Genomic DNA, 23,260 nt, shown 5'->3' on the forward strand with positions numbered 1-23,260 from the left:
GCATATGTGTGTGTGTGTGTGTGCAGGGGCTTGCACGCCCAGCCCTGCCTCTAGCCCCGCTGCTATTCCCGGTATTCGCAGCAGGTCGGGACAAGCACCGAGGAGGGGCAGCTGCCGTTCATCGGGGCCCCCCGTGAACCCGCCCGGAGCCCCCGCGGCAACGCAGGACCACCAGGACCTGGGGGCTGCGGCAGGGAAGGGATGCCGGGGGCTGCGCCGGGGACCCCCTGGGCAGGGGACTCCGGAGGGGGCAGCGCTGGGCAACGGCTGGGCTTTGAGGCGGGGAGGTGGCTCCATCTGCAGGACACTGCCCCGGCCGGGAGTCCCGGTGCTGGGGGGGGTCCTCACCGTCCCAAGCAGGCGACGGCTGCCTCCCCGCCGCCCCCGCCCGCCGCCAGCCGCTTAGCATGCGGGGCACAGCGGTGGGGGACGGCGGACAAGGACATCGGCTCCTCCAGCTCCTCCGGCTCCCGGGAAGCACGGCTGGGGGAAGCGGTGCCGGGAGCCAGCCCCCACCCCGCACCCCTGCACCCCCCAGCGCCCGGTGCTCCCGCCCGACGCCCCTGCATGCCCGGAGCACCCCGCACCCACTGCCCCAGCACCCCTCAAGGGCTCCCATCTCGTACCCCCGGTGCTTGGGCACCCCACCCCTAAACGCGACCCCCCCCCCCCCACCCCAGCACCCTCCTCCTGCTCCGGGCTCTCGCCCCGCACCCCGGGCACCCCACGCCCAAGGCTCCCGGGACGGGTCCCTCGCACGGCAGCCGTCGGGGCGGCGGGACGGCCCCCGGTGGCGGTGGGAGGTGGAGGCGGAGCCGGGCCGGGCTCCACCCCGGCCCCCGGCCCACATAGGCCGGCCGGGAGGGCCCCTCTTCCCCGGAGCCTGCGCCGTCCCGGGGGCGCACGGCCGACCCCGGTGGCCAGCGTGGGGCAGGAGCCGCGGAGGCGGGGGGAAGGTTCCCCGGGAGGGGTGGGAAGCGGGGGCTGCGCTGCCGCCCTCCGGGGGGCTGTTGGGGTCCTGCCCCGTCCCAGGATGCTGCGGCAGCGCAATGGGCGGCTCCTCTCCCGGCTGGAGCGGGTGCTGCAGCTGCTGGAGTTCGACGGCAGCGTGGAGGAAGGTGGGTGCGAGCAGCCCCTCGGCCTGGAGCACCCCGGGACCCCCGTTTCTGCTGCTTGCGGGGGTTGGGGGAGGTGGTGGCCACCACCCCCCATCCCGGCTGGCCACCCGCTTGTGTTGCCTGCAGACTACATCCGGATCGCCCGGTGTTTTGAGGCGACGCGCCAGAGATGCTGCCATCTGGAGCAGGATGGGCGACGGGTTCGGGAGCAGCTGGCCCGTGTGGAGGCCGAGCGGGCAGCGCTGGAGGTGAAGCTCAAGCACGCCCGCAACCAGGTGGAGGTGGAGATGAATAAGCGGCACCGGGCAGAGGCTGAGCTGGAGAAGCAGGTTGGCGGGGAAGGGGGGGTTGGCACCAGGGTTACCCCGCAGACCTGGCTGTGGGGGCCCCAGCCCCCTCACTGCTGCCCTGTTTCACTTGCAGGAGCGCAAACTTCAGCTGGTCTTTGAGACCCTCATGCGGGAGCCATGGGGCAGCGGGGAGCAGTGCTCTGTCCTCAGCGCCCTGGCTGGCCGGCGTTTTGCAGCATCCCTGGTGCCAGGCAGGAGGTGAGAAGGGCTGATGGTCACCTTGGGTAGCCATGGGTTCGGCTATGCCCCTCTCCCCCTCACCTCTGCGGGGCTTGGGGGAGCTGGCTCTGCACAGGGATGCTCAGGCTCTGCCAAGGTGTCAGCTCTGGGCTCCCAGGAATGGCTGTACAAGGAGGTGCTGGCCGGGGGGGCAAGTTGCCCTGACTGGGCTAACCCCAAGCGTGCTCCTTAGGTCGTCTGCAGTGGACGAGTCGTGCCAGTCCCTCTTGTCCCACTCGGACATCAGCTACGACCGCACCGAGGACGATGTGGTAAGGAGCGACCTGCTGTGAGTCCCAGCATTCACCTTCTCCACAGCAGCCCCACTCCTGCAATGGGGGCGCCAACCACGGCCGTGCAAATGGGCTGCCCCAGGCTGCTGCTGGAGCAGGGATGCTGGGGATGCCCCTGGCCCTATGCAGTCCTGCCACCCCCCAGCCTTCCCCTGCTGCCTTTCAGGATGTTGATATGACAGTGGTGCGGACCCTGAAGCGCAAAACCCAGGAGAGGCAGGTACGAGGGAAACGCTGGGGTGTAGGGGCTGGTGCTGAGGTGGGGTCTGTGCCCCTGCGTGGGTGAGGGTCCCCCGGGTCTGCCCATCTCTCCTGCACTGTGGCCCTGGGACCCTCTGCCCACACGGGACATACTTCTCCATCGCAGCACGGGAGGCTGCAGGGAGCCTGGCAGGGGGTTTAATTTATTGATGCTGGGCTGGGAGCGTCATCTCTCAGCAAGCCTCCCACGATCAATAGAAACTCCATTACCCTCCACCGTGGCCCAGCCGGGCTCCTCAATAATTCATCCGCACGTGCGGGCATCCCACACCCTGCTCCGCTCACACCTCTGCATTGCAGGCCTGGCCTGGCTTCCCCCAGCCCCAGGGCTGGCTCCGATCCAGCTGCGGGGCCTGGTGTGGGGCAGGCAATGCCAGGGGGCAGGGTGAGACCAGGACCTTTAGTGGGGCTGAGACCGCTTGGCTCGGGTGCTCTGGGGTGGGGGGACAGAGTCAGGGAGGGGGTCCCTGCCTACCCTTCACCCCATCTGCTCTGTCCCCAGCGTGTGTCCCTGGCCCCTCAGATTGGCCCTGTGGTGGTGGCGAAGCGGCACCGGTCTTCTGTGGCACCCCACAACACCGTGAGTAGGGACTCCAGTGTGCCCTGGGCAGGGATGGGGTGTGAAGGCAATGCTGAAACCTTCAGTTCTACGGGCCTGTGGGTGCTGTGGGGTTTGGGGGTGCTCAGCTGTCCCCAGGTGCTCAGAGTCCTGTGCCCTGCAGCCTGTATCCCCCTGGTCCCGGTGGGGACAGCATCACTGCTGTGCTGGACCAGTGCCCTGTAGCCTGTATCCCCCCCATACCCATGGTGACAGCATCCCGGGCTGTGCAGGACCACGGGGACAGGGAGCAGGCAGAGCAGAGCTCATGGGGAGACCTTGGAACACCGTGGGGCGGCAGCCAGGCATGTTCTCACTGACCCCCGTCTTGGCAGGTGAGCATCCCCGCCGTGTCCCCTCCTGTCGAGGTCACAGGCCCTGCTGGCAGCCTCCTGCCCACCGCTCTGGTGCCGCGACGCCGCTCTCGCCAGGGACACCGTGTCTCCACACGTGCAGGTCACGGGACAGGCTGGGGAGGGAGCTTATGGGTGGTGTGGGACCAGCCTCAGGGTGCTGCCATCACGGGGGCGGGGAGGGAGGGGATCTGCTGGGGGATGCTTGTCCACGGGGGTACCAGGGTCCTCTGGACTTGCCAAGTGCCACTGTACCCAGGGCAGCTGGGATGCTGCAGGAGCTCTTTGGGAGGTGAGAAGTCTCCCCACATCCTAGCCGGGAGCTGGAATGGTTTGCCTTTTGGGCCCCTCTTCACTGCCTCCTCTCTCTGCAGAGCTGACCACGGCATGGGCCACCAGCGAGGACCTGGGCTGCCATGCCCCTGGGCAGGAGAGCCACACGGAGGGCAGCTCTGCGGAGAAGCCAGCATCAGCCCCCTTCCCCTCGCTTCCACGGGGCCTCCCTTCTCTCCAGCACCAGTTCACCTCCAAAACGGTGCATGCCTCAGCCTCTTTCCCTCCTCTTGGCCACTATGGAGAAGGGAGCTGGGCAGGAGGAGTGGGTCTGGGATGGGGGGCAAAGCTCTGTCCCCCCCCACCCCAGCTCTGCCTGCACAGGGGATGGATGGAGGTGGTGGGGGCTGTTTTGAAGGGGGGATGAAGGAGTGGTGCTGGATACTTGCAAGAAGAGGGCCCTGACCCTGCTCCCTCTCTCCAGGTGATCCGCCCCGAGCCGTGCGGTGTCTGCGGCTCCCGCATCCGCTTTGGGAAGGCTGCCGTCAAGTGCCGCCAGTGCCAGCTGCTGCTGCACCCCAAGTGCCAGGAGCAGTGCCCCAGCCCCTGTGCGCCCTGGCCTCGCCACCATGCCTGGCCCAGCGAGGTGAGGCGGGGGGCACGGTGGGGCTTGGGGGGCTGCTCCACGTCCCTGTGGGGCTGCCGGGATGTCAGCCCTGGGATGCTGGGGCTTTGCCCGCCGTGGGGCTGGGCAGTGGTCACAGAGCAGGTCGGCGTTGTCCTCCCCAGGGTGTGCTGGCTGACTTCGCCCCCGCCACGCCGCCGCTGGTGCCCGCGCTGGTGGTGCAGTGTGTGACTGAGGTGGAGACGCGAGGCTTGACGGAGGTAGGTCCGGGGCAGTGGGGGCGGCGATGCTGTGGTCCCCGTGGGGCTGAGACCCTCTCCCTGCGCCCCAGACAGGGCTGTACCGGGTGCCAGGCGCGGAGCAGCTGGTGCGGGAGTGGAAGCGGAGGCTGCTGCGGGCTGGAGGTGCGCTGCCAGCCCTCGGCAGCGTGGCTGACATCCACGTGGTGTGTGGGGTGCTCAAGGACTTTCTGCGGGGGCTCAAGGAGCCGCTGGTCACCTTCAGCCTGCACCCCGCCTTCCTGCGGGCTGCCGGTGAGTGGGGGTCCTGAGGTGGGGGGGGGAGAGGGGCGGGAAGGGGCTGCTCTTCCCCTAACACTGCTCCATGGTGCCACCACAGACATCCCTGACGATGCTGCCTGCGGCACAGCCCTGCGCCACATGGTGAGCAAGCTGCCCCCAGCCAACAGGGACACCCTGGCCTTCCTCATGCTGCACCTGCTCAGGTGAGGGACTCATCCCAGCACGGGCTCCCATGGGTCTGTCCCCATGTCCCGGTTCTCTGCCCCTTACCCAGGCTCCATGCCTCAGAGCCAGGCTGAGGGTCCCACACTTACCCCATCCGTCACCCCCTGCAGGGTGTCGCACAGCCCCGACTGCAAGATGGATGTCCTCAACCTGTCCCGTGTGTTTGGTCCCACACTGGTGGGACACGGCTCAGCCAACCCCACGCCGCTTGCCATCATGGAGGACACGCCGCGGCAGTGCAAGGTGAGGGGGTTCCTGAGGTGTGGGCTGTGCCCCGGGCGCTGCCAGCATCCCCATCCTCCATCCCTCCCTGCCCAGGTGGTGGCTCGGCTCCTCTCGCTGCCACCCAACTTCTGGAGAGGCTTCCTGGGGACAGAGCAGGAGAACCTGGTGCCGATGCCAGCCCCGGTGGGTGAACGCGGTGAGGCACAGGAGCCCCAGCCCCCTCCCAGCCCTCGCCCTGTGGCTGCTGAAGGGTCCTGGGGTCCTGCAGAGCCGTTCTTCCGCCCCATCGTCTCCCTGGAGCCCAAGCCGGGCCAGCTGAGCCCAGCCGGCACCTGCTGCCTCCCCAACACCCTGCGGAGCTGCGTGGGCACGGCCACCCAGCCCCCGTGAGTGCTGCCAGGGGTGGGCGGGGGGCCCAGGGGAGCTCGCTTTGCACCCCTGACTCATCTCTCCCCACGCAGGCAGGGGCAGGCTTCGAGGAAGGTGGGCCGGTTCTTCCCTTCTCCAGTGTAGCCTGCGGCAGCGGCTCCCAGGGGGCATGGAGCTGGCACCGGAGGAGGAGCGAAGCCTGCAGGACCAGGCAGCTGGCTGTGAGCTGGTGGTGCCGAGCTCCAAACCCTGCTCTGTGTCCCTGGGGACTGGGGAGCAGGGCTAGCTCTGCCCTGCTGCGGTGGCAGGGACGCTGCCCCAGCGCTGTACTTTGGGGCTGGTTTGTATTAAACGTTTGCAGCAAAACAAGCCTGCCTGTGGCTGCTCTCTGTCCCTCCCTGCTGCTGCTGCCAGGTGCCATGGGTTTGGGGCATGATGGAGCCTGGCTCGGTAGGAGACAGAGCTGTAGTGACAGCAAGGTTTGAGCAGTACTCCCCAAACCCCCTGCTTTTGCTGGGCAGGGAGGGGAGGGCAGGCAGAGCCCCCTCCCACCCTAGCAGAAGCCCTCCTCTCCCTGCCCCGGAGCTCAGGATGCGCTGGGAGGCCCCTCTTTCAGCCTAGATGTTGGCCTCAAGTAATTGGAGCTGCTGCTGCTCAGGGCAGGACAACCTTAAAGTGTTTCCAGACTTCCTGGCACCTCCGTGGAGGCCCCTTTAACTCCTTCCTCCCCTCCAAGAGCTGCAAAGCCCAAGCAGGGCTGGGACACAAAGACCTCTCCCCCAAAGAGGGGGAAGCTGGATGAGGCTGTAATGGAGCAAGGGCCCAGGAAGGGCTTGTCCCCCAGATAACTCTGCACAAGGGACAGCTGCTACCAAGGGAGCTTAGGGGGGAAAAAGGGGAATTGCACAACAGGGCTGAGAAGTGCCCTAGGGCCACGTCCAGCAGCTGAGAAAACTTTGTCCCTACTAAAAGCCAGGCCAGATGTGGGATGCAAGAGAAAATTCATGTACAGTCTTGGAAGCAAGTACTTCTGGCTCAGTTTCCCCCAGTGCAGGGGTGTTCACTAGCGGGCAAGGAAATTAGCACATCGAAGGCAGAGGCAAAACTGAAGGAGTTTAATGTGCTTAAAGACAGGGAACAGCTAATCCCCGCCCAGGACCACAGGAGAACTGGCACAGGAAGGCACAGGGCTGGGAGCAAGGATTTACTGTAAATCCATCGAGCTGGGGTAGTACTGGATGGATGGATGGAGAATCCCTAATGCAATGCCTAGCTGAAGGTGAGAGGCATGATGGGGCTCTCAGGGGAGTGCAGGGCTTTAGCACAGAGCTCCAAAACCAGAGGAGAAGGCAGGGAGGTAAGTGGATAAAGGGCAGCGTTGGTTACCATAGACAGACTGTGCCAAAACCTGCAGGGAGCTGCCTTCAATAAAAACAGGGCTTTTCTTGAGACAGAGCGAGGTGGTGGATCTCTGCCACCTGCACACATGTAAGTTGATTGCTCTGGCACCCTGTGGATGTGACTGGTGTGAGAGGAGACATGCAGCGAGCCCCCCCCCAGCTACACCCACGCTGGTGGGGAGGAGGCTGTTGGGCCACCGGGGTGGTGGGGGCCTGCTGCCGTCACCCTGAGCCCTGCCTCAGCAGCCTGTGCAGGTCTCAGCCTGACAGGAGCGGGCTTGGCAGGGCTGGCAGCTCTCCTAGCTCCTACTGAGCCCTTGGGGGCAGAGGTGGTGCTGGGGGAAGGGGTGCCTTTGCAGCTCCCTCCAGGGCCAGCAGCCTGCTTGTCCAACCCAAGCCTCCTGTGCCAGTGCCCTTAGGACAGCCTGGTGCCGCTGTTTTCCCAGCGGTAGGCGGGAGCCCAGCTCAGGCTGTTGCAATCACGCTGCTGAAATCAGGATCCTCACAACCTGCTCCTGCAGGGTGGGTTGCCTACGCAAGACAGGCAGATTCAAAGCTCCCCAGCCTCTGAGATGGGCCAAGATCTTCCAGAGAGCTGCTGACAGCAACTTTTGCAGAGCAGGTAGAGCCTGGTTGAGGGGTGGCAAGACTATGCTGGTAGTGCCCTTTGGTGGAGAAACACCCAAAACTCAGGACCTGAGATGCTATAGACAGCAAGTGCTCCCTCAACAGCCTCAGCCCAGGGCTCCCTGCACAGGCACGCAGCCTCGTGCCAGGGCCACGTGCTGTCCCCAAAGCCTTCACCGTGCCCCAGGGCTGGTCCCTGGGCTGCAAGAGAAGCAGCACGCAAGGCTGATGCTCACCAGCTTTAATGTCTGTCTGGAGTAGGAATCAGGCACTTGCGGGGCTCCTGGCCTTCACCTACCCCTCTGGGGGCGCTTGGAACCTCCCAGGAGGTGAAGTCCCAGCACAGGCTCTTGCTTTGGGGCACAGCAGGGAGTGGGGGGCTGGCACTGCCCCTCCGCCTCCAACCCAGCGAGCAGCTGACTCACAGGATAATCTGGTTCTTGTAGCTGCGGCTCAGCTCCTTGTGAGGAAGGACGATGGAGTTGAGTATAACGACCTCAGCGGGGATGGTGACACTGCAGCCTGCAGGGGAGAGCATGAGTAGGTTAGCAGGAGGGGGAAAATACCCCACTGCACTGGGTCGGGGCAGCTGGGTGCGAGTGGGACGTACCCAGGATTGTGATGGAGGGTGTGAGGCGCCCGTCCCGGAAGAGGGTCTCGCTGTCGATCTTGGCATAGGGATCGTTGGGGTTGGGGTCACTGGGCGTTCCTTCAACGCGTGCCCAGCGCCCAATGGTGCTATCCCAGCCCACGATGGTATTGAGGACACAGGTGTGGTCCTGGGGCGAGGAAGAATAGGACGAAGAGTGCTGTTGCTTCCCTGCAAGGGGTGGGGGCTGACATCCACACCCTTGGGCAAACCCTACTTACGTGGAGTGAGGCACCGTGCAGGACTATGGACTCGCGCACACGCACACCAGCTCCCACCGTCACCCCCTCCCCAATGGAGACGTTGGGGCCCAGCTGTGAGGACACAGGGAGGCGGTGAGGTTGAGGACAATGGCAACCCCAAGCATTGCCCTACTGCAGGGCCCCCCAGGCCTGCACTCACCACCGCAGTGCTGTCAATGGAGGCTGTCGGGTGGATGTACACATTCCCTGCAACAGAAGGCAGCTGCGTCAGGGGAGGCACCTCGCAGGAGCACTCACTTCTCAGATCAGGGGAGGTTCCTGCCCATGGGTCCCCACTGCCTCCCCACTTCTCCCCTGTCCCATGCGGGGCAGCCCCCAAGGCAGCAGCGGGTGTCAGAGGGGTACCTCGGATAATAGGGCCTCCAGGTTTGTTCTGGGCCAGCCTCTCTGGGTGGCTTTTGCTGTACTGGTTCAGGTAAAGGCGGCTGGCATAGATAGCGGAGCTGGGGGAGGAAAAGCAAATGATTGGTGTTACTTCTCTGGCACTAGCAGGGTAGAGGAGGTTCTGAATTTAGTACCCACCCCCAGGGCCCTGCCTGGGCACCCTCCTCTCCCAGTTCTGGTACGGACTGCCTGGCACTGCTTGATGCCTTTGGTGTGCCAGCTCTAGCCCCAGCCCTTACCCAGCTGATTTGATCTGGCTCCAGAAGCCATCAGTTTTGTAGACGTAGAGTTTGCCGCTCCCAGCCAGTGCCGTGAAAACGTCCTGCTCTAGCCGGATCACTTCTGCACGCTGCCAGCCATTGGAGCTCTCCTCTCTGCAACCGAGAGTCCCATTAGACACTCACCCCAGTCACGGCCTCAGCCAGGGACCCCAGCAGCTACCTTCCCCAAATCTGGGGGCTCAGGTGATCCTGGAGTCCCTCCTAGCCGTGCATTTCTCCACAAAGAGGGGACAGCCCCAGCTGTCAGGCTAGGCCCAGCCCCACTGAGCCCTAGAGCAGCAGAAGGACAGGGCTCTGACAGCTGAAACAAGCTCTCAGCCAGAAGGTGACGGTGCAAGAGGCCCACCGGGTCCAGGCAGGTGTATCAGTGACAGATCCTGCCCCTGCTCCAGAGCCCTGCACAGCTGGGTTTTCACTTGGGTGGTGGCAGAGGTACCAGGTGACAGGGCGGCTGGTGTAGAGAGCTGGAGGGAGGATGGAGCATTCCCAGGTGAAAGGCTCGCTCAACCCCTCTTCTGGAGCTGGATGATGATGGGTTGGGATGAAAGGAAGGGAGAGGGGGAGTCTCAAGCTGGCCAGGAGGGGAGCAAAGGAAAGAACAGCCTTGCAGAGCGGCCTGGAGCAGGGAGGAAAGCATGCATTATCGCTAGGGACGATTCAGCCCAGAGAGCAGCCAGTGCAGACACAGAGGGAGACTTACCCAAGGTAAGGACAGCTGGTGCAGGACCAGGAAACAAGTGAGTGATGGCAGAGGAGGAGAGAAGATAGAGAAAGAATGGAGGATGAGCGTGCTGCTGCAGCCCCAGGAAGCAGTGGGGTGGGAGGGGCACAGGGCAGAAAGGAGCACTCACAGCACTAGCTCCTGCTGGTTCCTCTGGAAGACCTCGCCGATGTGCTGGAAGATGGCAGGTGTGAACAGGTAGATGCCACAGTTAATGATCTCACTGACAAATGTGCTGGGCTTCTCCACATAGTGCTGGACCTGGAGGCGAGGGAAGAGACCTGAGTCCTGGGGTGCAGCCCCCACACCCAGTGTTACACCCTCTGTGGCACACTGGGAACGTGCCCACACGGGCAATGCAGCACCCACTGCCCACGCTGCACCCGGCTCCCCGAGGGCCTCCAGTACCTCCTGTGTGTCTGCGTTTGCCACAATACAGCCATAATTCAGCGCCTGTGTCCTGTTGGCCTGTGGAGCAAGGACATGTTAGCAATGATGGAGCAGCGGGCATGCAGACACAGAGCAGATGAGAGCCGGAGCTCACATCCAGGGACCCATCCACTGCAGGAGCCGCTGGCTTCTAGACAAGCCCATGGCAGAGCACCCCTGCCCCTTTGCTCCCTAGCACTGCCACTCACTGTGGTACCCAGAATGACAAAGCTTTGGGCATCCCCGTGCTGCTGCCGGAACTCCAGCATCTCCTGCAAGGGGAACTCCGAGCACACGTCTGCGTTGAGGACAAAGAAGGCCTCAGCACCACCGGACAGGATCTGGTCTCGGAAGTGATAGATGCCGCCACCCGTGCCCAGTGCCGCGTACTCCTGGAGATACCTGTGAGCCAAGCATGGAAAAACGAAGGCTTAGGGAAGCGGGTGTCTGGTGGCACCACCTGGCAGCGGGGCAGGGAAGGGCTGGCAGGGGCGACATAGTTCTGCCATGCAACCATAGGGCTCATGTGGATGTTGGCTGTAAGGAGGAGGCAGCGGTGGCTTGGAGCTGAGGTGGACAAGCATCTTTGGAGGAGGAACCAGCCCAGGGCAAGGGAGATTTGGCAGAACTAATGTGGGAGACCAGCTGTGCCCATCCATGCTGGGCCAGGGCCTGGGTGCTGGCCTGGGGGGGTGAGGGGCCCAGCCGGGCTGTATGGGGAGCCATGGGGGGCCACTGAAGTGTTGTCCGGCTCCTGCCCACCTGATGGGGATCTTGAACTCCTGCTGCGCCGACACCAGGAAGCGGCTGAGGGCCTCGTGGGGCTGGTAGAAGCCCATCAGCAGGATCTCCTTCATGCCGGGCACCTGAGGAGAGAGGGAGGAGGGAAGGGGCAGTGTGGGGCTGGTGGCCCCGGCCCTGGCCCCGGCCCTCCGGCCCCATCCCTGGCCCCCCGTACCTTAGCGCAGGCCTCGATGTGGTGCTGCACCATGGGCACCCCGGCCACGGGGAAGAGGGGCTTGGGCACCTCGAAGGACAGCGGCCGGAACCGGGTCCCTGCGGAGCAGAGAGGCGGCGGTAATGTCGGCGGGGCCGGGTGCCGGCGGAACGCCCCGCGGGTCCGGCGCACTTACCCTTCTGGGGGCCCCCGATGAGGATCACCGCCTTCAGCGGCATCTCGGCTCGGCGCGGCTCCGCTCCGCTCCGGCGCCCCCGCAGCCCCGGCCCCGCCGCCGCTCCCGCCGCTTCCGCACACGTCAGCGCGCCAGGCTCCCCCCACGTCACCGCGGCGGCTGCCGGGGACGCCCCACCGCCCACAGAGAGACCTCCCGCCCGCCAGGGGGCGCCGCAGCCGGCGGCAGGAGGGGGAGGGACTGCGCCGGCGCGCGGGGCGTGCGCGGGGGGGCGGGGCTCGCACGGTGGAGGGGGCGTGGTGCGCGTGGGCGAGGGGCGGGCTTTGCAGGCGCTCGTGCAAGGGCGCAGCGGCGCGCGTGCAGAGGGCGGGCTTCGCACGTGCAGGGGCGCGAGGGCGCCGCGGTGCGCGTGCGAGGGGCGGGCGGTGCGCGTGCGAGGGCACGGTGGCCCGCGTGTGTGCAGGGCCACGGTGGAGTGTGTGCAGGGGGTGGGTCGCGCAAGGGTGTGCGGTGGTGTTCGTGTGCAAGGGGTGGGCTTTGCACATGCGTGTGCCCGGGGCTGGCCGCGCACGTGTGCCAGACGTCCGCAGGAGCCGCCGTGCCTGCGGGGCCGCCTGCGGGAGCATCGGTGCCGGCGTGTGCCGCGGTGCGGGCAGGCACCAGTGTCCCACACCCGCCGGGCTGCAACTGGAGCAGCCCCCGCTGCCCCTCCTCATATATATTATATACGTTATATATATTATAGCCGGGCACCCCTCACCTGTACCCGCCGTGGCCCCAGCAGGAGCCTGGCTCCGGCTGCCCCACTGGTGGGGCCACCAGGCCACTGCCGGGACACCGTGTCCAGCAGCACCTGGTATTTTCACTCCATGACACCAGCGCCCCATGAGCCAGCCCGCGCTGGCGCTCCGTGGCTTTCCTGGCTCCTTCCCCGAGTTTTGGACACCCTTTCCCAGCTCAGCCCCAACCTGGAAGCCTTTCCCGGCTCCCCACATCTGGATTTGGGATCAGGACCCTCCCGAGGCTCCCAGCCCACCCCGTCCCCTCCCAGCCAGGCACGGAGACGGGACGGGACAGGCTGCTCAGGGTCTTTATTGCTGCTCTGGCACGTTGCTCGCTCCAAACCACGGGGACGTTGGCAACTCCAGAGCCCGGCAGAGAGGAGGGGACGGGGAACGGGGACAGGGCAGAGGCCATCGCCCCAAAGTCAATAAATAAAGCCTTATCGCTACAGCAGCATCTGGAAGGTGGGTACCCAACCGCTGCCCCCGTCCCCCCACCCAGGGCACCCCAGACCATCCTGCCACCAGCCGGGGAGGGGGACAAGGGGCTCAGCATGGCACCCATGGGGCTGTGCCGTGGCACCGGGGGGGACGACGGGTGGGAGGTGGCACAGGGCGGGTGTGTTGGGGGGGGGGGTGTCTGGGGATGGGGCGCAGGGCGAGGGCTGGGGCCGGGCGGGCAGAGCGTGAGCAGCGTGGGCCTGAGCAGGCGCAGGAGGTGTGCGTGGCACCTGGGTGCCCCCCTGCAAAGCATGGGGGTGCCGGCCATTGCCCCCCTGCTCCAACCACGGCACAGTCCCGGGGAAGGCACCGGCGTCGGTCCTGGGGCTGCAAACCCGCTTGGCAGGACCAGGGCTGGGAGGAGCGGTTGGCTGGTGGCCCCCACTCCCAGCCATAAGGACCGGGGCTGTGCCGGCTGCTGGGGGGCTGCGGGGGGGCCCCCTCTCTGCAGGAACCCCGGGAGCAGCCTCAGTCCTGGGGCGCTGGCGTGCAAACGGGGGGAGTGCAGGGACCCCCGTGCCGTGGCTGGGGGCAGCTGCAGGCTGCGGTGTAAGGCACACGGCTGACGGGACCTGCACCTCCAGGGCGGGATGGTGGCTCTCTGCTCCCGTGGCCCCCCCAGTTCCCATCCCGTCCTTCCCCTGACCCTCTGCCACATTCTCTGTTCCTCCTAGCAAGGCTTCCCGCCACCTGCCCGCTGCTGGACCACACTGCTGGGACGGCTGGGGCAGCACCTTCTCTCTCCCTCGGCACTGCCAAAATGATGCCGGCCGCCAGCATCCCCAGCGATGGCAGGTGAGGTCCGTGGGCTCGTCCCGGCTCCTCTTCGGCCGCCCAGTCCTGCGGCCCCCTGGAATGTTCCTCTGGCTCCTCGGCCCCTCGTGGCCGCGGCCGAGGTGCTGGCTACTGCGGCCCCGGTGGCTGGCCGCCCTGGTAGGAGCGGAGTAAGACCTTGTGCTTGGTGACGGCCTCACCACGGCGCCGCTGGTGCTCCACCAGGAACTCCTTGAGGCGGTTGGTGGTGAAGGTCAGGGTCTGGCGGCGCAGCTTCATCAGGTAGGCGTCCTGGAGCCAGGCATTGGCAAAGCAGTCCTTCACTGTGGGGCGGCTCCTGGGACAAGGGTGGCACCAAGTCAGGGGCCACAGGGTGCTCACTGCCACCGCATCCCCCAAACCCAGCCACCACCCCTGCCCTGCAAGACGCAAGGGGTCCCAGCCCTCTCCAAGAGCAGGGATGGATCCCAAGATCCTGGGCTCAGGAGATCCCAGCCCTTTCCAGGAGCAGGGAGGGACCCCAGGGTCCCACTGATGATGTCTTGAGGGTCCTCGTGGGGTAGGAAGCTGCCCGCCTGGCCTGGCCATGGGCGCAGTCCAGGGCCACTTGTCCTCCTTGGCTGGGCCAGGCACTCACCAGGGGTGGACGGCAAGGACCTTGCGGATGAAGAGGGCAGCGCTCTGTGAGACATTGGGGTACAGCTTGAAGGCATCAAAGCGCCCTGCCAGGATGCGGTTCTCCGTCTCGATGGGGTCCAGTTCGAAGAACGGCGACCGTCCGCTGAGCCTGCGAGGGGGGAAGGGATGGCGCAGGCTAGGGGACACTGGTAGGAGGGCACCTGAAACCCCCTACCCACCCACATCTGCCCAGGGTCTCGAACCCCCTGTGCAGCTGGGAAGGGTCTGCACAGCTACAGCAACCCCCAGCCCACCACCAGCCTGGTGTCCTCCATGGCACCCAAGCCTGGATGAAGCTGACAACTCTTCAGGGTGCTCATGGCCCCGGCCCCTTCTCTTACATGATGTAGGTGAGGACACCAACGCCCCAGACGTCTGCTGCGGAGCCCACCGGGTCGCCCTTCACCACCTCCGGCGCTGCAGGCAGGGGAGCAGGGCTGTCATATGCACTGGGGAGCCTGGTCCCAGCACCCGAAGAATCCCCAGCACCCTTAGCACCCCCAGCACCCGAAGCATCCCCAGCACCCCATCATTACACCCTCCTGCACTCCACCCTGACACCCCAATACCCTAACAGAGCCCAGCACCTCCAGAAACACCCCCCCCCCGCACCCAAACTCTCCCATTGAGCCCAGCAACCCTACAGAAGCCCCCCAGCACCCCAAAGACCCACCAAACTTCCCCAGTCCCCCGGTGCAGGGACACACGCGCACCTCAGGCACACAGGTGCCCTGTCCCCGTCCCCATGCCACCGCACCCCTGCTGCCCCACTCACACATGAACTCCAGGGTGCCGACGCGCCGCCCCAGCTGCCGCAGCACGAGGGGGTTGTAGGTCTGGGCGCTGCCAAAATCGATGATCTTGAGGGCGTTCATGCCCGAGACGACGACGTTGTCCGGCTTGATGTCAAGGTGCACGATGCGGCGGCCGTGCAGGTACTCGAGGCCCTGCAGGAGCTGCAGCACGTAACTCACCACGTCGTCCTCCGAGTAGCGAAACCTGGGGGGTGAGTGGCATCAGCGGGTGGCCCCATACCACCGTCCGGTGCTGGTGGCCCCGCGTTCGCCCGTACCTGTCAACGATGCTGTAGAGGATCTCCTTGCCGGCGCAGTTCTCACAGATGAGCACCAAGTAGCGGGGAGTGATGTACGCCTCGTGCAGGGCCATGATGCGCTCATGGTGCAGCACCTTGAGGATCTCGTACTCCTGCAGCACGCTCTGCTTCCTCTCCGCCTCGTAGGGCACGATCTTGGCCATGAAGTGCTTCCCCGTGGCGTTCTCCTTGCACAGCCGGATCACCCCGAAGCGGCCCCTGCGGCACAGGGTGGCGCTCAGCATCCCCCGTGTGGGGTGCTGGTTTGGGGGGACACCCCCCGGCAGAACATCCCATCCCACTGCTACTCACCTCGCCTTCTCGTCCAAGAAGGTGTAGGGCTTTTGGGGGACACCTTGCCGCAGCGCCGTGCCGTCCTTAGCCCCTGGGACCCCACTCTCGGACGGGGGCTCCTTGGAGGATGGGGTGGTGGTGGGGGGCTCCTGCGCAGGGGGTGATGTGGGGGGCATGGAGACGAAGGAGGTGACCATGTAGGGGGGCATCTTCCGCGTGGGTGCAGCATTGGGGGTGGGGGCAGAACCAGGGGTGGTCGACGCTGGGGAAATGGGGGACAACTTGGAAGGAGACGGAGCCTGGGGCGGGGGGGACGTGTCCGTGGGTGGCGTGGGGGAGCCCCGAGTGGGGGTGTCTGTCTGGGGCGAGGCAGCAGTCCGAGGAGGGGTGAATATCAGCTCTGGGGGCACACAGACGGTGATGTTGGGTGGGAGCTCAGGGTCTGGCCATGGCCCCTCCTCGCGGGGCGCAGGGGGCTGGAGGACCCCAGGGGGGACGCCCGCCTGCACTGCCCCATCTGCCTTCTGCACCGCTGCCTTGTGCTTGCGGGGCGGCGTGGTCGGGGGGGCCCCCGCGGCTGGCGGCTCCAGCTGCCCCACGGGCGTCTGGGTCGACCGGCTGGAAGCCACCTTCTCGGGGACGGGGACAGGGGTGGTGATGTCCTTGGCTGGGGCAGCTTGGGCATCTGCGGGGAGCAAAGGGAGGAGTGAGTCAGGCAGAAGCGCAGGGCAAGCAGTGCCCTGTTCCCCAAAGCCCCGAGAGGGACATCCCCCAGGGCTCAAGGATCCCCCAGAGAATCCCAGAGGCCATAGCCCCACAACCAGCCCCATGGCTGCCCCACGTCCCATGGGACGGGGCTCGCTCACCTGCTGCCTCGAGGTGCACCCTCCCCGAGGGGCTGCTGTAGGGGCCCTGCCCAGCCTTGTTGACACAGGCCACCCGAAATTTGGCGGCGCTCCCGGGAGGCAGCTCCGTTACGTTGAAGTAGCAGTCAGCGATGCCGGTGCTGACAATCTTCCACTCGTGCTCCCCTGCCGGCGTGGGGGCAAGGTGAGCTTGCTCCTGTACCCCACCCTGACACAGGACCCCACCAAGCCCCAGGGGACAGCAAGGACATTGGGCATTTTTGTCCTGGCTTGGTGTCCCTGGGTGAGCCCATCTTTCTAACTGCAGCCCCACGTACCATCCAGCCTGCGCTCCAGCGTGTAGGTGCAGGGGGCTTTGCTCTCCGCGGGCTTCCACAGCACCAGCACCGTGTTCTTGTACTTCTGAGGGATCTCCGGGGTGCCCGGCCGCCCGGGGATCCCTGCGAGGGGACAGAGAGGGTGGGCTGGGTGCCTGGCCAGGGGCAGGGCAGGGCAGGGCAGGGCTGCTGCGGGGCGAGGGCAGCACAACAGAGATGCTGGAAGTGCCCATGCAAAACCAGCCTGTCCCCTCTCAAAAGTCCCAGTCTCTTGCAGATGTGGAGAGCAGAGCTCAAGCGTCCTGCTCTGACCAGTCCCCAGCCCTGGGGTGCGTGCCTGGCATGTGCTTTCCCACCGTGGGACCCCCCTCTGTCCCCCAAGGTGTCCCATCCCCCCCCGCCCCGATCCTTACGTGCCACAGCCAGCGTGCAGGAGCTGATGGCCGTGCCCAGGACATTGGTGGCTGCACACTCGTACAGCCCCGCGTCCTTCCTGGAGACCTTGGCGATGGTGAGCATCTGCCGCCCGTCCTTGCAGGAGACGACGTTCAGCGCGCTGTCCGGCTGCAGGGACCTCTTGTCTGCGGGGGGAGCGGGGGGAGCAGAGGTGAGGGATGCTACAGTGCCCCCCCCATCCCCAGCACTCACCCACCGAGGCAGCGCAGGCAGCCCCCCACCTTTCATCCAGAGGATCCTGGGGGTCGGGCTGCCGGCGGGCAGGCAGCAGAGGGTCAGCGCCTCGCCCTCCAGCAGCACCTGGTCCTTCAGCTTGATGTGGAAAACGGGGGGGAAATCTGGAAAGCAGAGCGGGGGGGTCAGGCTGAGGCAGTGACGGGCACCCCCCCCATCCCATCCCATCCCATCCCATCCCGAGGCTGCGCTGACCTGACTCGCTGGGGGTGTGCGGCCGGCCGGTGGCGGCTCCCTCCTCCCGCAGCAGGCTGGAGGGGATGCTGGGCTGTGAGGCCACCTTCTCCTTCTTGCCCCGCGAGAGCCCCCACCGCTCCCAGCGGGACCGCTTCTGGCTCTCACCCCCACCTGTGGGCACCCAGGGCAGCTGAGAGCAGGGCCGAGCTGGGGGGGGCTGTGCCCACCATCCCCAGGGCGGCTGGACCATGGTGTGCCAGTGGGACCCCCCCCTCGCTGCTCACCTTTGTCGGAGGAGCGTGTGCTGCCCTCCGAGCGCAGGGATTCGGAGGAGGGTGCGGGTGCCGGTGGGGGTGCCGGCTGCAGGCTCTCCCCCTCGGAACTGGCGCGGCGGAGGTCGCCGGGCCCCTCGCCCTCCGGCCGCTCGTCCGACAGGCTGCGTAGCCGCGCAGAGACCCGCTCCACCGTGGCGCTGATCTTCCTCCGCACAGCCACCACCGGCGACTCGCTCTCCCCACCGCCCCCCGGCTCCGACTTGAGGCTCTCAGAGTCCCTCCGCTCCTTGGAGTGGCCCATGGCCAGGCTCCAAGACAAGCGGCGCCCACCGGATGGGGTCTCGCTGCCTCCGTCCTCCCCTCTGCTCTTCTTCCTCTCCGCAGGTGGGGTCCGCTTGAGGAGCACAGACATCCTCCGGAGGAAGCCCCTGTCCTTCTCTACCTCGTGCAGGTCCTGCACTGACTTGGACTTGGCCACCAGCCCGGTGGGACGGTCCCTGCGCAGCTCCAGGGGCACGCCAGCCGGTGTGGGACGGTAGATGCCCTCGTCGGTGGCCGGGGGGCCAGCTAGGTGACGGTCCTCGGAGCGGGAGCGGGTGAGGAGCTTCAGCCCCCGGGTGAGCGATGACTCCCGGCCCCGCTTGAACTTGGCCTCGAAGACTTCCTCCGAGTCGATGTCCTGGATGAGCAGGGAGCTGGAGGAGCCGGTGGGCTTCACCTCCCTCCTTGATGCTGATGCTGGTGCTGGTGCTGGCGTGGGGGGCTCGGCGGGGGTGGCTGGCGGGGGCCGGGGGGGTTCCTCGGTGGCTGGGTCCTTGCCTGGCACGGCTCCCATGGCTTGCATCACCTTGGCGTAGGAAGACGTTTTGGCAGCTTGGGTGCCAGGTGCCGGGGGCTGCAGTGGGGTGGGCACACCCATCCTGGCAGCCCCCTCCCCGCTGGCTCCAGCAGCTTTGGTGGGCGTCTTTTCCTCCTGTCTCCCAGCTGTGGGCTTCTTCCCTGTGGGGGTGGTGGCCACGCTGGCCCCGGGCTGGCCACGCTCCTCGGGGCCACGCCTCCTTCCCAGGGCAGCTGTGGCGGCAGGGGCTCGGGGACCGGTGGTCTCCACCACAGGGGGTGTTGGTGGACCGGGGGCATCCATCAGCACTGGGGGCCGGACGTCAGAGAGGGCGGAGAGCGAGGGGGACTCCTTGAGCCGTTGGGCCTCCAGGTGGGCCACCGGGATCTCCAGGGGCGCGCCAGAGCGGCGGTGCCGGACAACAGGTTCGGCATCCCCGTGGCTGAAGGAGCTGCTCTTCTGCAGCTGGCGCTCGGTGGAGAGGAGGCGCGGTGAGGTGGCCTCGCTGGAGGCCGCCCGCACCAGCCGCGGCACCGCCGGCGCCTCCAACCGGGTCGGCCGAGGGACCTTCTTGTCCGGTCCGACCCCCAGGGTCTCCAGGAGGGGACCCCGCAGGCCGCTGACCTTGCCGTCCCCGGGGCTGCCCCGCAGCAGCCGCTGGCGCATCAGCTCCAGGCGCTGGGTATGATCGTCCTCCCCAAACACCCCCTTCCGCCGCGGCAGCTCCATGGAGGCCGCCTTGGCCAGGGCCCGGCGGGGGTCCCGGCCCACCTCGGCCCCCTCCTCGGTCCCCAGGGGCTGTTGGAGCAGCAGAGCGCTGTCGGCCGATCCGCCCCTCTTCAGCTCTCCCCGCCGGGTGCTCCCCGGGGACTCCAGGCTGGAGCCCTTCCTCATGGCTTTGCGGGGGTACTCCGGCCGCTTCTGGGCTTCGGGGGCTTCTTCATCGGAGGAGCCAGGCGCCTCCGCCTCCACGCACGGCCGCCGCAGCCCAGCGCCCCTTGGCCGCTTCCCCAAGGCCACCCCAGGCTTTCCCGCACCCTGGCTCTGCCACTCCATGGAGGAGACGTCCCCCGGCGCGACCCCCTCCTGTCGCGGCCCCTCAGGTGGCCCAATGGCCTCATCATCCGTGGGGATCTCATTGAGCGACATGCGGGAGCCAGAGAACTCCACCTGGTGTGGCATGGGGATGAAGGGCAGCTCGTCCAGGTCATCCGAGTCCGAGGAGGATGACAGTGCCGGTGACTCCTTGAGGTGCCGGGGCACGGCGATGGAGAGGTGGTTGGACGTGTCCTCCAGCAGCTCCGGGATCGGCCGCAGCACCATGTTGCACTTGTAGCTGATCTGCGAGCGCTGCAGCCGATGGAGAGGGCTGGATCAGGCCCAGGCAGGTGGCATGGCATCATACTGCTCAGGGCACATCACTCCATCCTGCCCAGGGCACGTCACCCCGTCCTGCCCAGCACACAGCTTTGCCCACCCCCCTCCTGCCCCAGCTCCTGCCTTCACCTGCCATTTCCGACGGGAGAGGAAGAGCTTTAGGTGGTCGGTGCTGATGACTTTCCCCTTGGCCAGCGTCTGCGGGGCAAGGGGACAACGGTGTCCCACAGAGCCTGCAGCAGGCTCAGGGGAACCGCGCTGCCTCCGAGCACTGGGTCCCTGTCCAGGCTCACCTTGAACCAGGGATGCTCCAGGGTCTGCTCCGCGTTGGGCCTCCTGAGAACCAACAGCGCCGGCTGAGAACCAGGGGGCTGTGGCACAGCCAGCCTGCCCTTAGGCACCCCAACGCACGGGGGTCCCCACCCTCCCTCGAGCACAAGGGGATGGGGGACGGGGACTCCCCAGCACTCACAGCCTGTCATTGACCAGCACTTTGATGACGAAGCCCTTGGCTTCCCGGGTGAGCCCTTGGAACATCCTCTCCTCGAAGGCCACGTTGTAGTTGCGGATGTTCATCAGCGTCGTCTTGTCGTTCTCGCCCACAAAGGGGGAGATCCCCGTCAGGCTGCCGAGAAGGGGACACTGTCATCGGGCCAGGGGGACATGGGGAACAGCACGGCAAGTGCGGGGGCACCAAGGATGGGATCCTGGAGCCCAGCCCCGGTGCCATGGGGAGGGCAGAGGCAGGAGCAGCCAGGGAGGAGGCTGAGCCTGCAAGGAGTGACGGGCATGGCCTCAGCCCCCACACTGCAACTGGCAAGGGGGCAGGAAGGGAGTCCCTTCCATGGGATCCCATCAGGGCACTTACCAGAGGTAGGCAATGACCCCCACAGGCCTGTGGAGACGAGAGTGTGGTTACTGCACAGCACAAGCCCTCCGGGCGCCCCATCCCTCTCGGCATAGTGGGGAGCCCACCGTCCACCCCGGGGTCACCCTTACCAGATGTCGGTGACACTGGAGACAGGGCTCTGGTTGACGATCTCAGGGCCCACGAACTCGGGGGTGCCGTACTTGCAGTACTGCGGCTCCTCGGGCGTCAGCTCCTGCGCGTTGCCGAAGTCGCAGATCCGGACCTGCTCGCTGCTCGAATCCGCCATCAGGAGGTTTTCTGGCTACAGGACAAGGCGGGGCGGAGGGGAGCTTGGCAGGAGGCAGGGGCTCCCCCCAGGGAAGGGATGTCCCCTGTCGGCAGGACTGAGCCCCCCGCAGTGCAGCAGGAGCCCATCCATGCGGCCGTGGGGCAGGAGGGGGTGGGAGACCCCCGCACTCACTTTGATGTCCAGGTGCAGGACGCTGTGCTGGTGCAGGTAGCAGATCCCCTCCAGGACCTGCCGCATGTAGGACCGGACCTGCGAGAGAGCAGAGGGAAGGTGGGAGCCCCAGCCGTGGGTCAGCCCCACGCCGCAGCCCCCTTTGTAGCCTGATGCAATGAGCGTTGCACGTCCCTGGGCTGGGACAGACCCCGGTGTCCCCAGGCTCCCTGCCTCCCCCATCACTTTGCCCTGCCGGGGTTCACCCACCTCAGACTCGCACACCGAGGGCTTCCTCGCCATCCTGTCCAGCAGCTCTTCCTCAGCACAGCTGGGCCCCAGTCAAGGAGCATAGAAATGCTGTGCCCTGCACCCTCCTGGGCACCCAGCTCCTCTGCACCCACTCTGCCCATCCGTGCCCCCCAAAAGCCTCCGTCATCCCCCAGCACCACACGGTCCCAGAGCAGAGCCTGGAGGATACAGCTCCATGACCATGATGACTGCGTTCTTCTTCTCAAAAGCATCATGGAAGAAGACGATGCGCTCATGGTCCAGCTGGGAGAGGATGTGCAGCTCCCGGCGTGCTGACTGCTTGGCCTTGGTCCTCCCGGGGACGAACTTGGCAGCAAAGTCCAGCCGGCTGCTCTTCTCCGTCACCCTCCGCAGGTACGAGAAAGCCCCCCTGCAATGCAGCGATGGGGGCAAGGAGGGATAAGAAGGTGGAGGAGCGGGAGACCTCCCCTTCCCTGAGCAGCTGGGGCAGGCGCCCGCTCTGCAGGGAGATGCCCACTACTGTGGCAGACCTCCAGGACCATCCATGGAGAGACCTCAGGCCTGGCTTTGCTCCCCACCGTGAGCCAGCACTGGGACATCCAACAATGGCTGAGAGCAGCCCCAGCACATCAGGATCCGACGTACCATGGAACTTCATCGCGAGGGACAAAGCCTGGCTCCAGCAACCCCGTCCCTGCAGTGCCCCACTGCCCACCATGCTGGTGGCCCCGTACCTCCCGATCTCCTCGTGCACGTCGTAGTAGTCAGTCAGGCGTCGTGCCTTGTGCAGTGCATCCTCCTCCATGGCAGCATCGGCAGCAGGCTGGGCTGGGGGAAGGAAAGGCGCTGGCGGGGGGCAAGCCGGGCACCCAGGCTCTGCCCCTCAGGGCTGGGGGACCAGCTAGCCGTACCTGCCCGCACCACCAGCTCTGCCTTGCAGGACACCTCCCCGGCCAGATTCTTGGCCGTGCAGGTGTAGACACCACTGTCGGACTCAGCGGCACCCAGCACCACCAGCGAGCACTCGTTGTCTTCATACACAAAGCTCAGGTGACTGCTCTCCTCCAGCAGGTCCTCATCCTGGGGGTGGCAGGAGCGTCAGGGGGGTCCCATCCCGTCCCCAACAAGCTCCCGACACCCTTTCACCATGGATGGGGCACAGGACACATTCTGCATCACCGGGGGTGAACACAACACCAAAGCCCCAACACGGTGACCCAGGTGAGGCAGTGGAGGGTGTGGGTCTGGGGGCCTGTGAGTCAGGAAGGCGGTGGCGGGGTCCCAGCCCACCTTGTACCACATGATGTCCGGCACCGGTTTCCCCTCCACCACCACAGCAAAGCGTGGCGTCTCCCCTTCCTGGGCATCGATGTCCTCCATGATGGACTCAAAGCGCGGTGCCTCTGCCGAAAGATGGGGTGTGGGGCACCATGGGGCAGTGCCACCCCCTGGCACTGGCAAGGGGTGTATGGCTGTGGGGCACTGCGAGGAATTGCCAGCCCATGGTACAGGGGCATGGAGCGCTATAGGGCAGTGTCACCCCATGCACACAGGAGTGGGACACTATGGGGCAGGCCACCAATGACATGTGCCTGCAGCACCATGGGGCAGTCACCCATTGGCGTGGGGCACCATGGGGCAGTGGACTCGTGGCACATGGGCATAGGGCACTGTGGGGTTGCATCTCCCCGTTACGTG

General features: G+C 66.2%; 3 protein-coding genes across 9 annotated transcripts in view; 1 reads left to right on the forward strand and 2 right to left on the reverse strand.

The window, feature by feature from the left end:
- Positions 1-1,003: 1,003 nt before the first annotated feature.
- Positions 1,004-6,167, forward strand: LOC141746394 (rac GTPase-activating protein 1-like). Its single transcript, XM_074594787.1, has 15 exons — positions 1,004-1,118; positions 1,245-1,447; positions 1,542-1,666; positions 1,881-1,959; positions 2,147-2,200; positions 2,744-2,821; positions 3,175-3,295; positions 3,567-3,727; positions 3,950-4,111; positions 4,255-4,350; positions 4,422-4,623; positions 4,709-4,814; positions 4,947-5,079; positions 5,155-5,447; positions 5,523-6,167. The coding sequence occupies exons 1-15, from the start codon at positions 1,034-1,036 to the stop codon at positions 5,572-5,574; spliced, it is 1,950 nt and encodes a 649-aa protein (XP_074450888.1). The 5' UTR covers positions 1,004-1,033; the 3' UTR covers positions 5,575-6,167.
- A 357-nt stretch (positions 6,168-6,524) lies between these two features.
- GMPPA (GDP-mannose pyrophosphorylase A) lies at positions 6,525-11,495 on the reverse strand. Of its 5 annotated transcripts, none has more exons than XR_012588405.1 (13): positions 11,318-11,486; positions 11,143-11,240; positions 10,947-11,050; positions 10,394-10,586; positions 10,164-10,223; positions 9,886-10,016; positions 8,993-9,127; positions 8,715-8,812; positions 8,509-8,555; positions 8,328-8,420; positions 8,068-8,236; positions 7,694-7,979; positions 6,525-7,495 (listed from the first exon to the last, which is right to left on the reverse strand). XR_012588405.1 is itself a non-coding variant. In XM_074595319.1 (13 exons), exons 1-13 carry the CDS (start codon positions 11,358-11,360, stop codon positions 7,879-7,881), a joined length of 1,287 nt encoding a protein of 428 aa, XP_074451420.1. In that variant the 5' UTR covers positions 11,361-11,487; the 3' UTR covers positions 6,525-7,878. The 5 variants fall into 5 exon arrangements, 3 of the variants coding, with proteins under 3 accessions (XP_074451420.1, XP_074451421.1, XP_074451422.1); XR_012588404.1 differs by having other exon boundaries at positions 6,525-6,599; positions 7,373-7,979; XM_074595319.1 differs by adding an exon at positions 9,735-9,749 and having other exon boundaries at positions 6,525-7,979; positions 11,318-11,487.
- An 898-nt stretch (positions 11,496-12,393) lies between these two features.
- SPEG (striated muscle enriched protein kinase) overlaps positions 12,394-23,260 on the reverse strand; it is a 40,135-nt gene continuing 29,268 nt past the window's right edge. For all 3 annotated transcript variants that reach the window (XM_074593767.1, XM_074593765.1, XM_074593766.1), the window contains 23 exons: positions 22,853-22,965; positions 22,474-22,642; positions 22,297-22,390; positions 21,771-21,971; positions 21,560-21,620; positions 21,311-21,388; positions 20,979-21,151; positions 20,848-20,874; positions 20,452-20,604; positions 20,273-20,315; positions 20,109-20,177; positions 17,774-19,952; positions 17,508-17,660; positions 17,300-17,416; positions 17,036-17,203; positions 16,623-16,745; positions 16,306-16,470; positions 15,458-16,124; positions 15,125-15,364; positions 14,828-15,051; positions 14,394-14,469; positions 14,012-14,161; positions 12,394-13,711 (listed from right to left, as the gene is read on the reverse strand). In XM_074593767.1, coding sequence (XP_074449868.1) covers positions 13,504-13,711; positions 14,012-14,161; positions 14,394-14,469; positions 14,828-15,051; positions 15,125-15,364; positions 15,458-16,124; positions 16,306-16,470; positions 16,623-16,745; positions 17,036-17,203; positions 17,300-17,416; positions 17,508-17,660; positions 17,774-19,952; positions 20,109-20,177; positions 20,273-20,315; positions 20,452-20,604; positions 20,848-20,874; positions 20,979-21,151; positions 21,311-21,388; positions 21,560-21,620; positions 21,771-21,971; positions 22,297-22,390; positions 22,474-22,642; positions 22,853-22,965 — 5,651 coding nt within the window. In that variant the 3' untranslated portion in view covers positions 12,394-13,503. The remainder of the gene's footprint in view (positions 13,712-14,011; positions 14,162-14,393; positions 14,470-14,827; positions 15,052-15,124; positions 15,365-15,457; positions 16,125-16,305; positions 16,471-16,622; positions 16,746-17,035; positions 17,204-17,299; positions 17,417-17,507; positions 17,661-17,773; positions 19,953-20,108; positions 20,178-20,272; positions 20,316-20,451; positions 20,605-20,847; positions 20,875-20,978; positions 21,152-21,310; positions 21,389-21,559; positions 21,621-21,770; positions 21,972-22,296; positions 22,391-22,473; positions 22,643-22,852; positions 22,966-23,260) is intronic.

The sequence above is a fragment of the Larus michahellis genome, chromosome 7, assembly GCF_964199755.1.
Source record: "Larus michahellis chromosome 7, bLarMic1.1, whole genome shotgun sequence".
Taxonomy (NCBI): domain Eukaryota; kingdom Metazoa; phylum Chordata; class Aves; order Charadriiformes; family Laridae; genus Larus; species Larus michahellis.

What these genes read in the sequence shown, in the direction of transcription:
- LOC141746394 (XM_074594787.1), top strand. Translation starts at nt 1,034, where the DNA reads ATGCTGCGGCAGCGCAATGGGCGGCTCCTCTCCCGGCTGGAGCGGGTG. An exon ending in AGGCTGAGCTGGAGAAGCAG is followed by an intron (nt 1,448 to 1,541) that starts GTTGGCGGGGAA and finishes TTTCACTTGCAG; the next exon opens with GAGCGCAAACTTCAGCTGGT. An exon ending in CCGTGTCTCCACACGTGCAG is followed by an intron (nt 3,296 to 3,566) that starts GTCACGGGACAG and finishes CTCTCTCTGCAG; the next exon opens with AGCTGACCACGGCATGGGCC.
- GMPPA (XM_074595321.1), bottom strand. Translation starts at nt 11,360, where the DNA reads ATGCCGCTGAAGGCGGTGATCCTCATCGGGGGCCCCCAGAAGG. An exon ending in CATCGGGGGCCCCCAGAAGG is followed by an intron (nt 11,241 to 11,317) that starts GTAAGTGCGCCG and finishes TCTGCTCCGCAG; the next exon opens with GGACCCGGTTCCGGCCGCTG. An exon ending in TGCACGGTGCCTCACTCCAC is followed by an intron (nt 8,237 to 8,327) that starts GTAAGTAGGGTT and finishes TCCTCGCCCCAG; the next exon opens with GACCACACCTGTGTCCTCAA.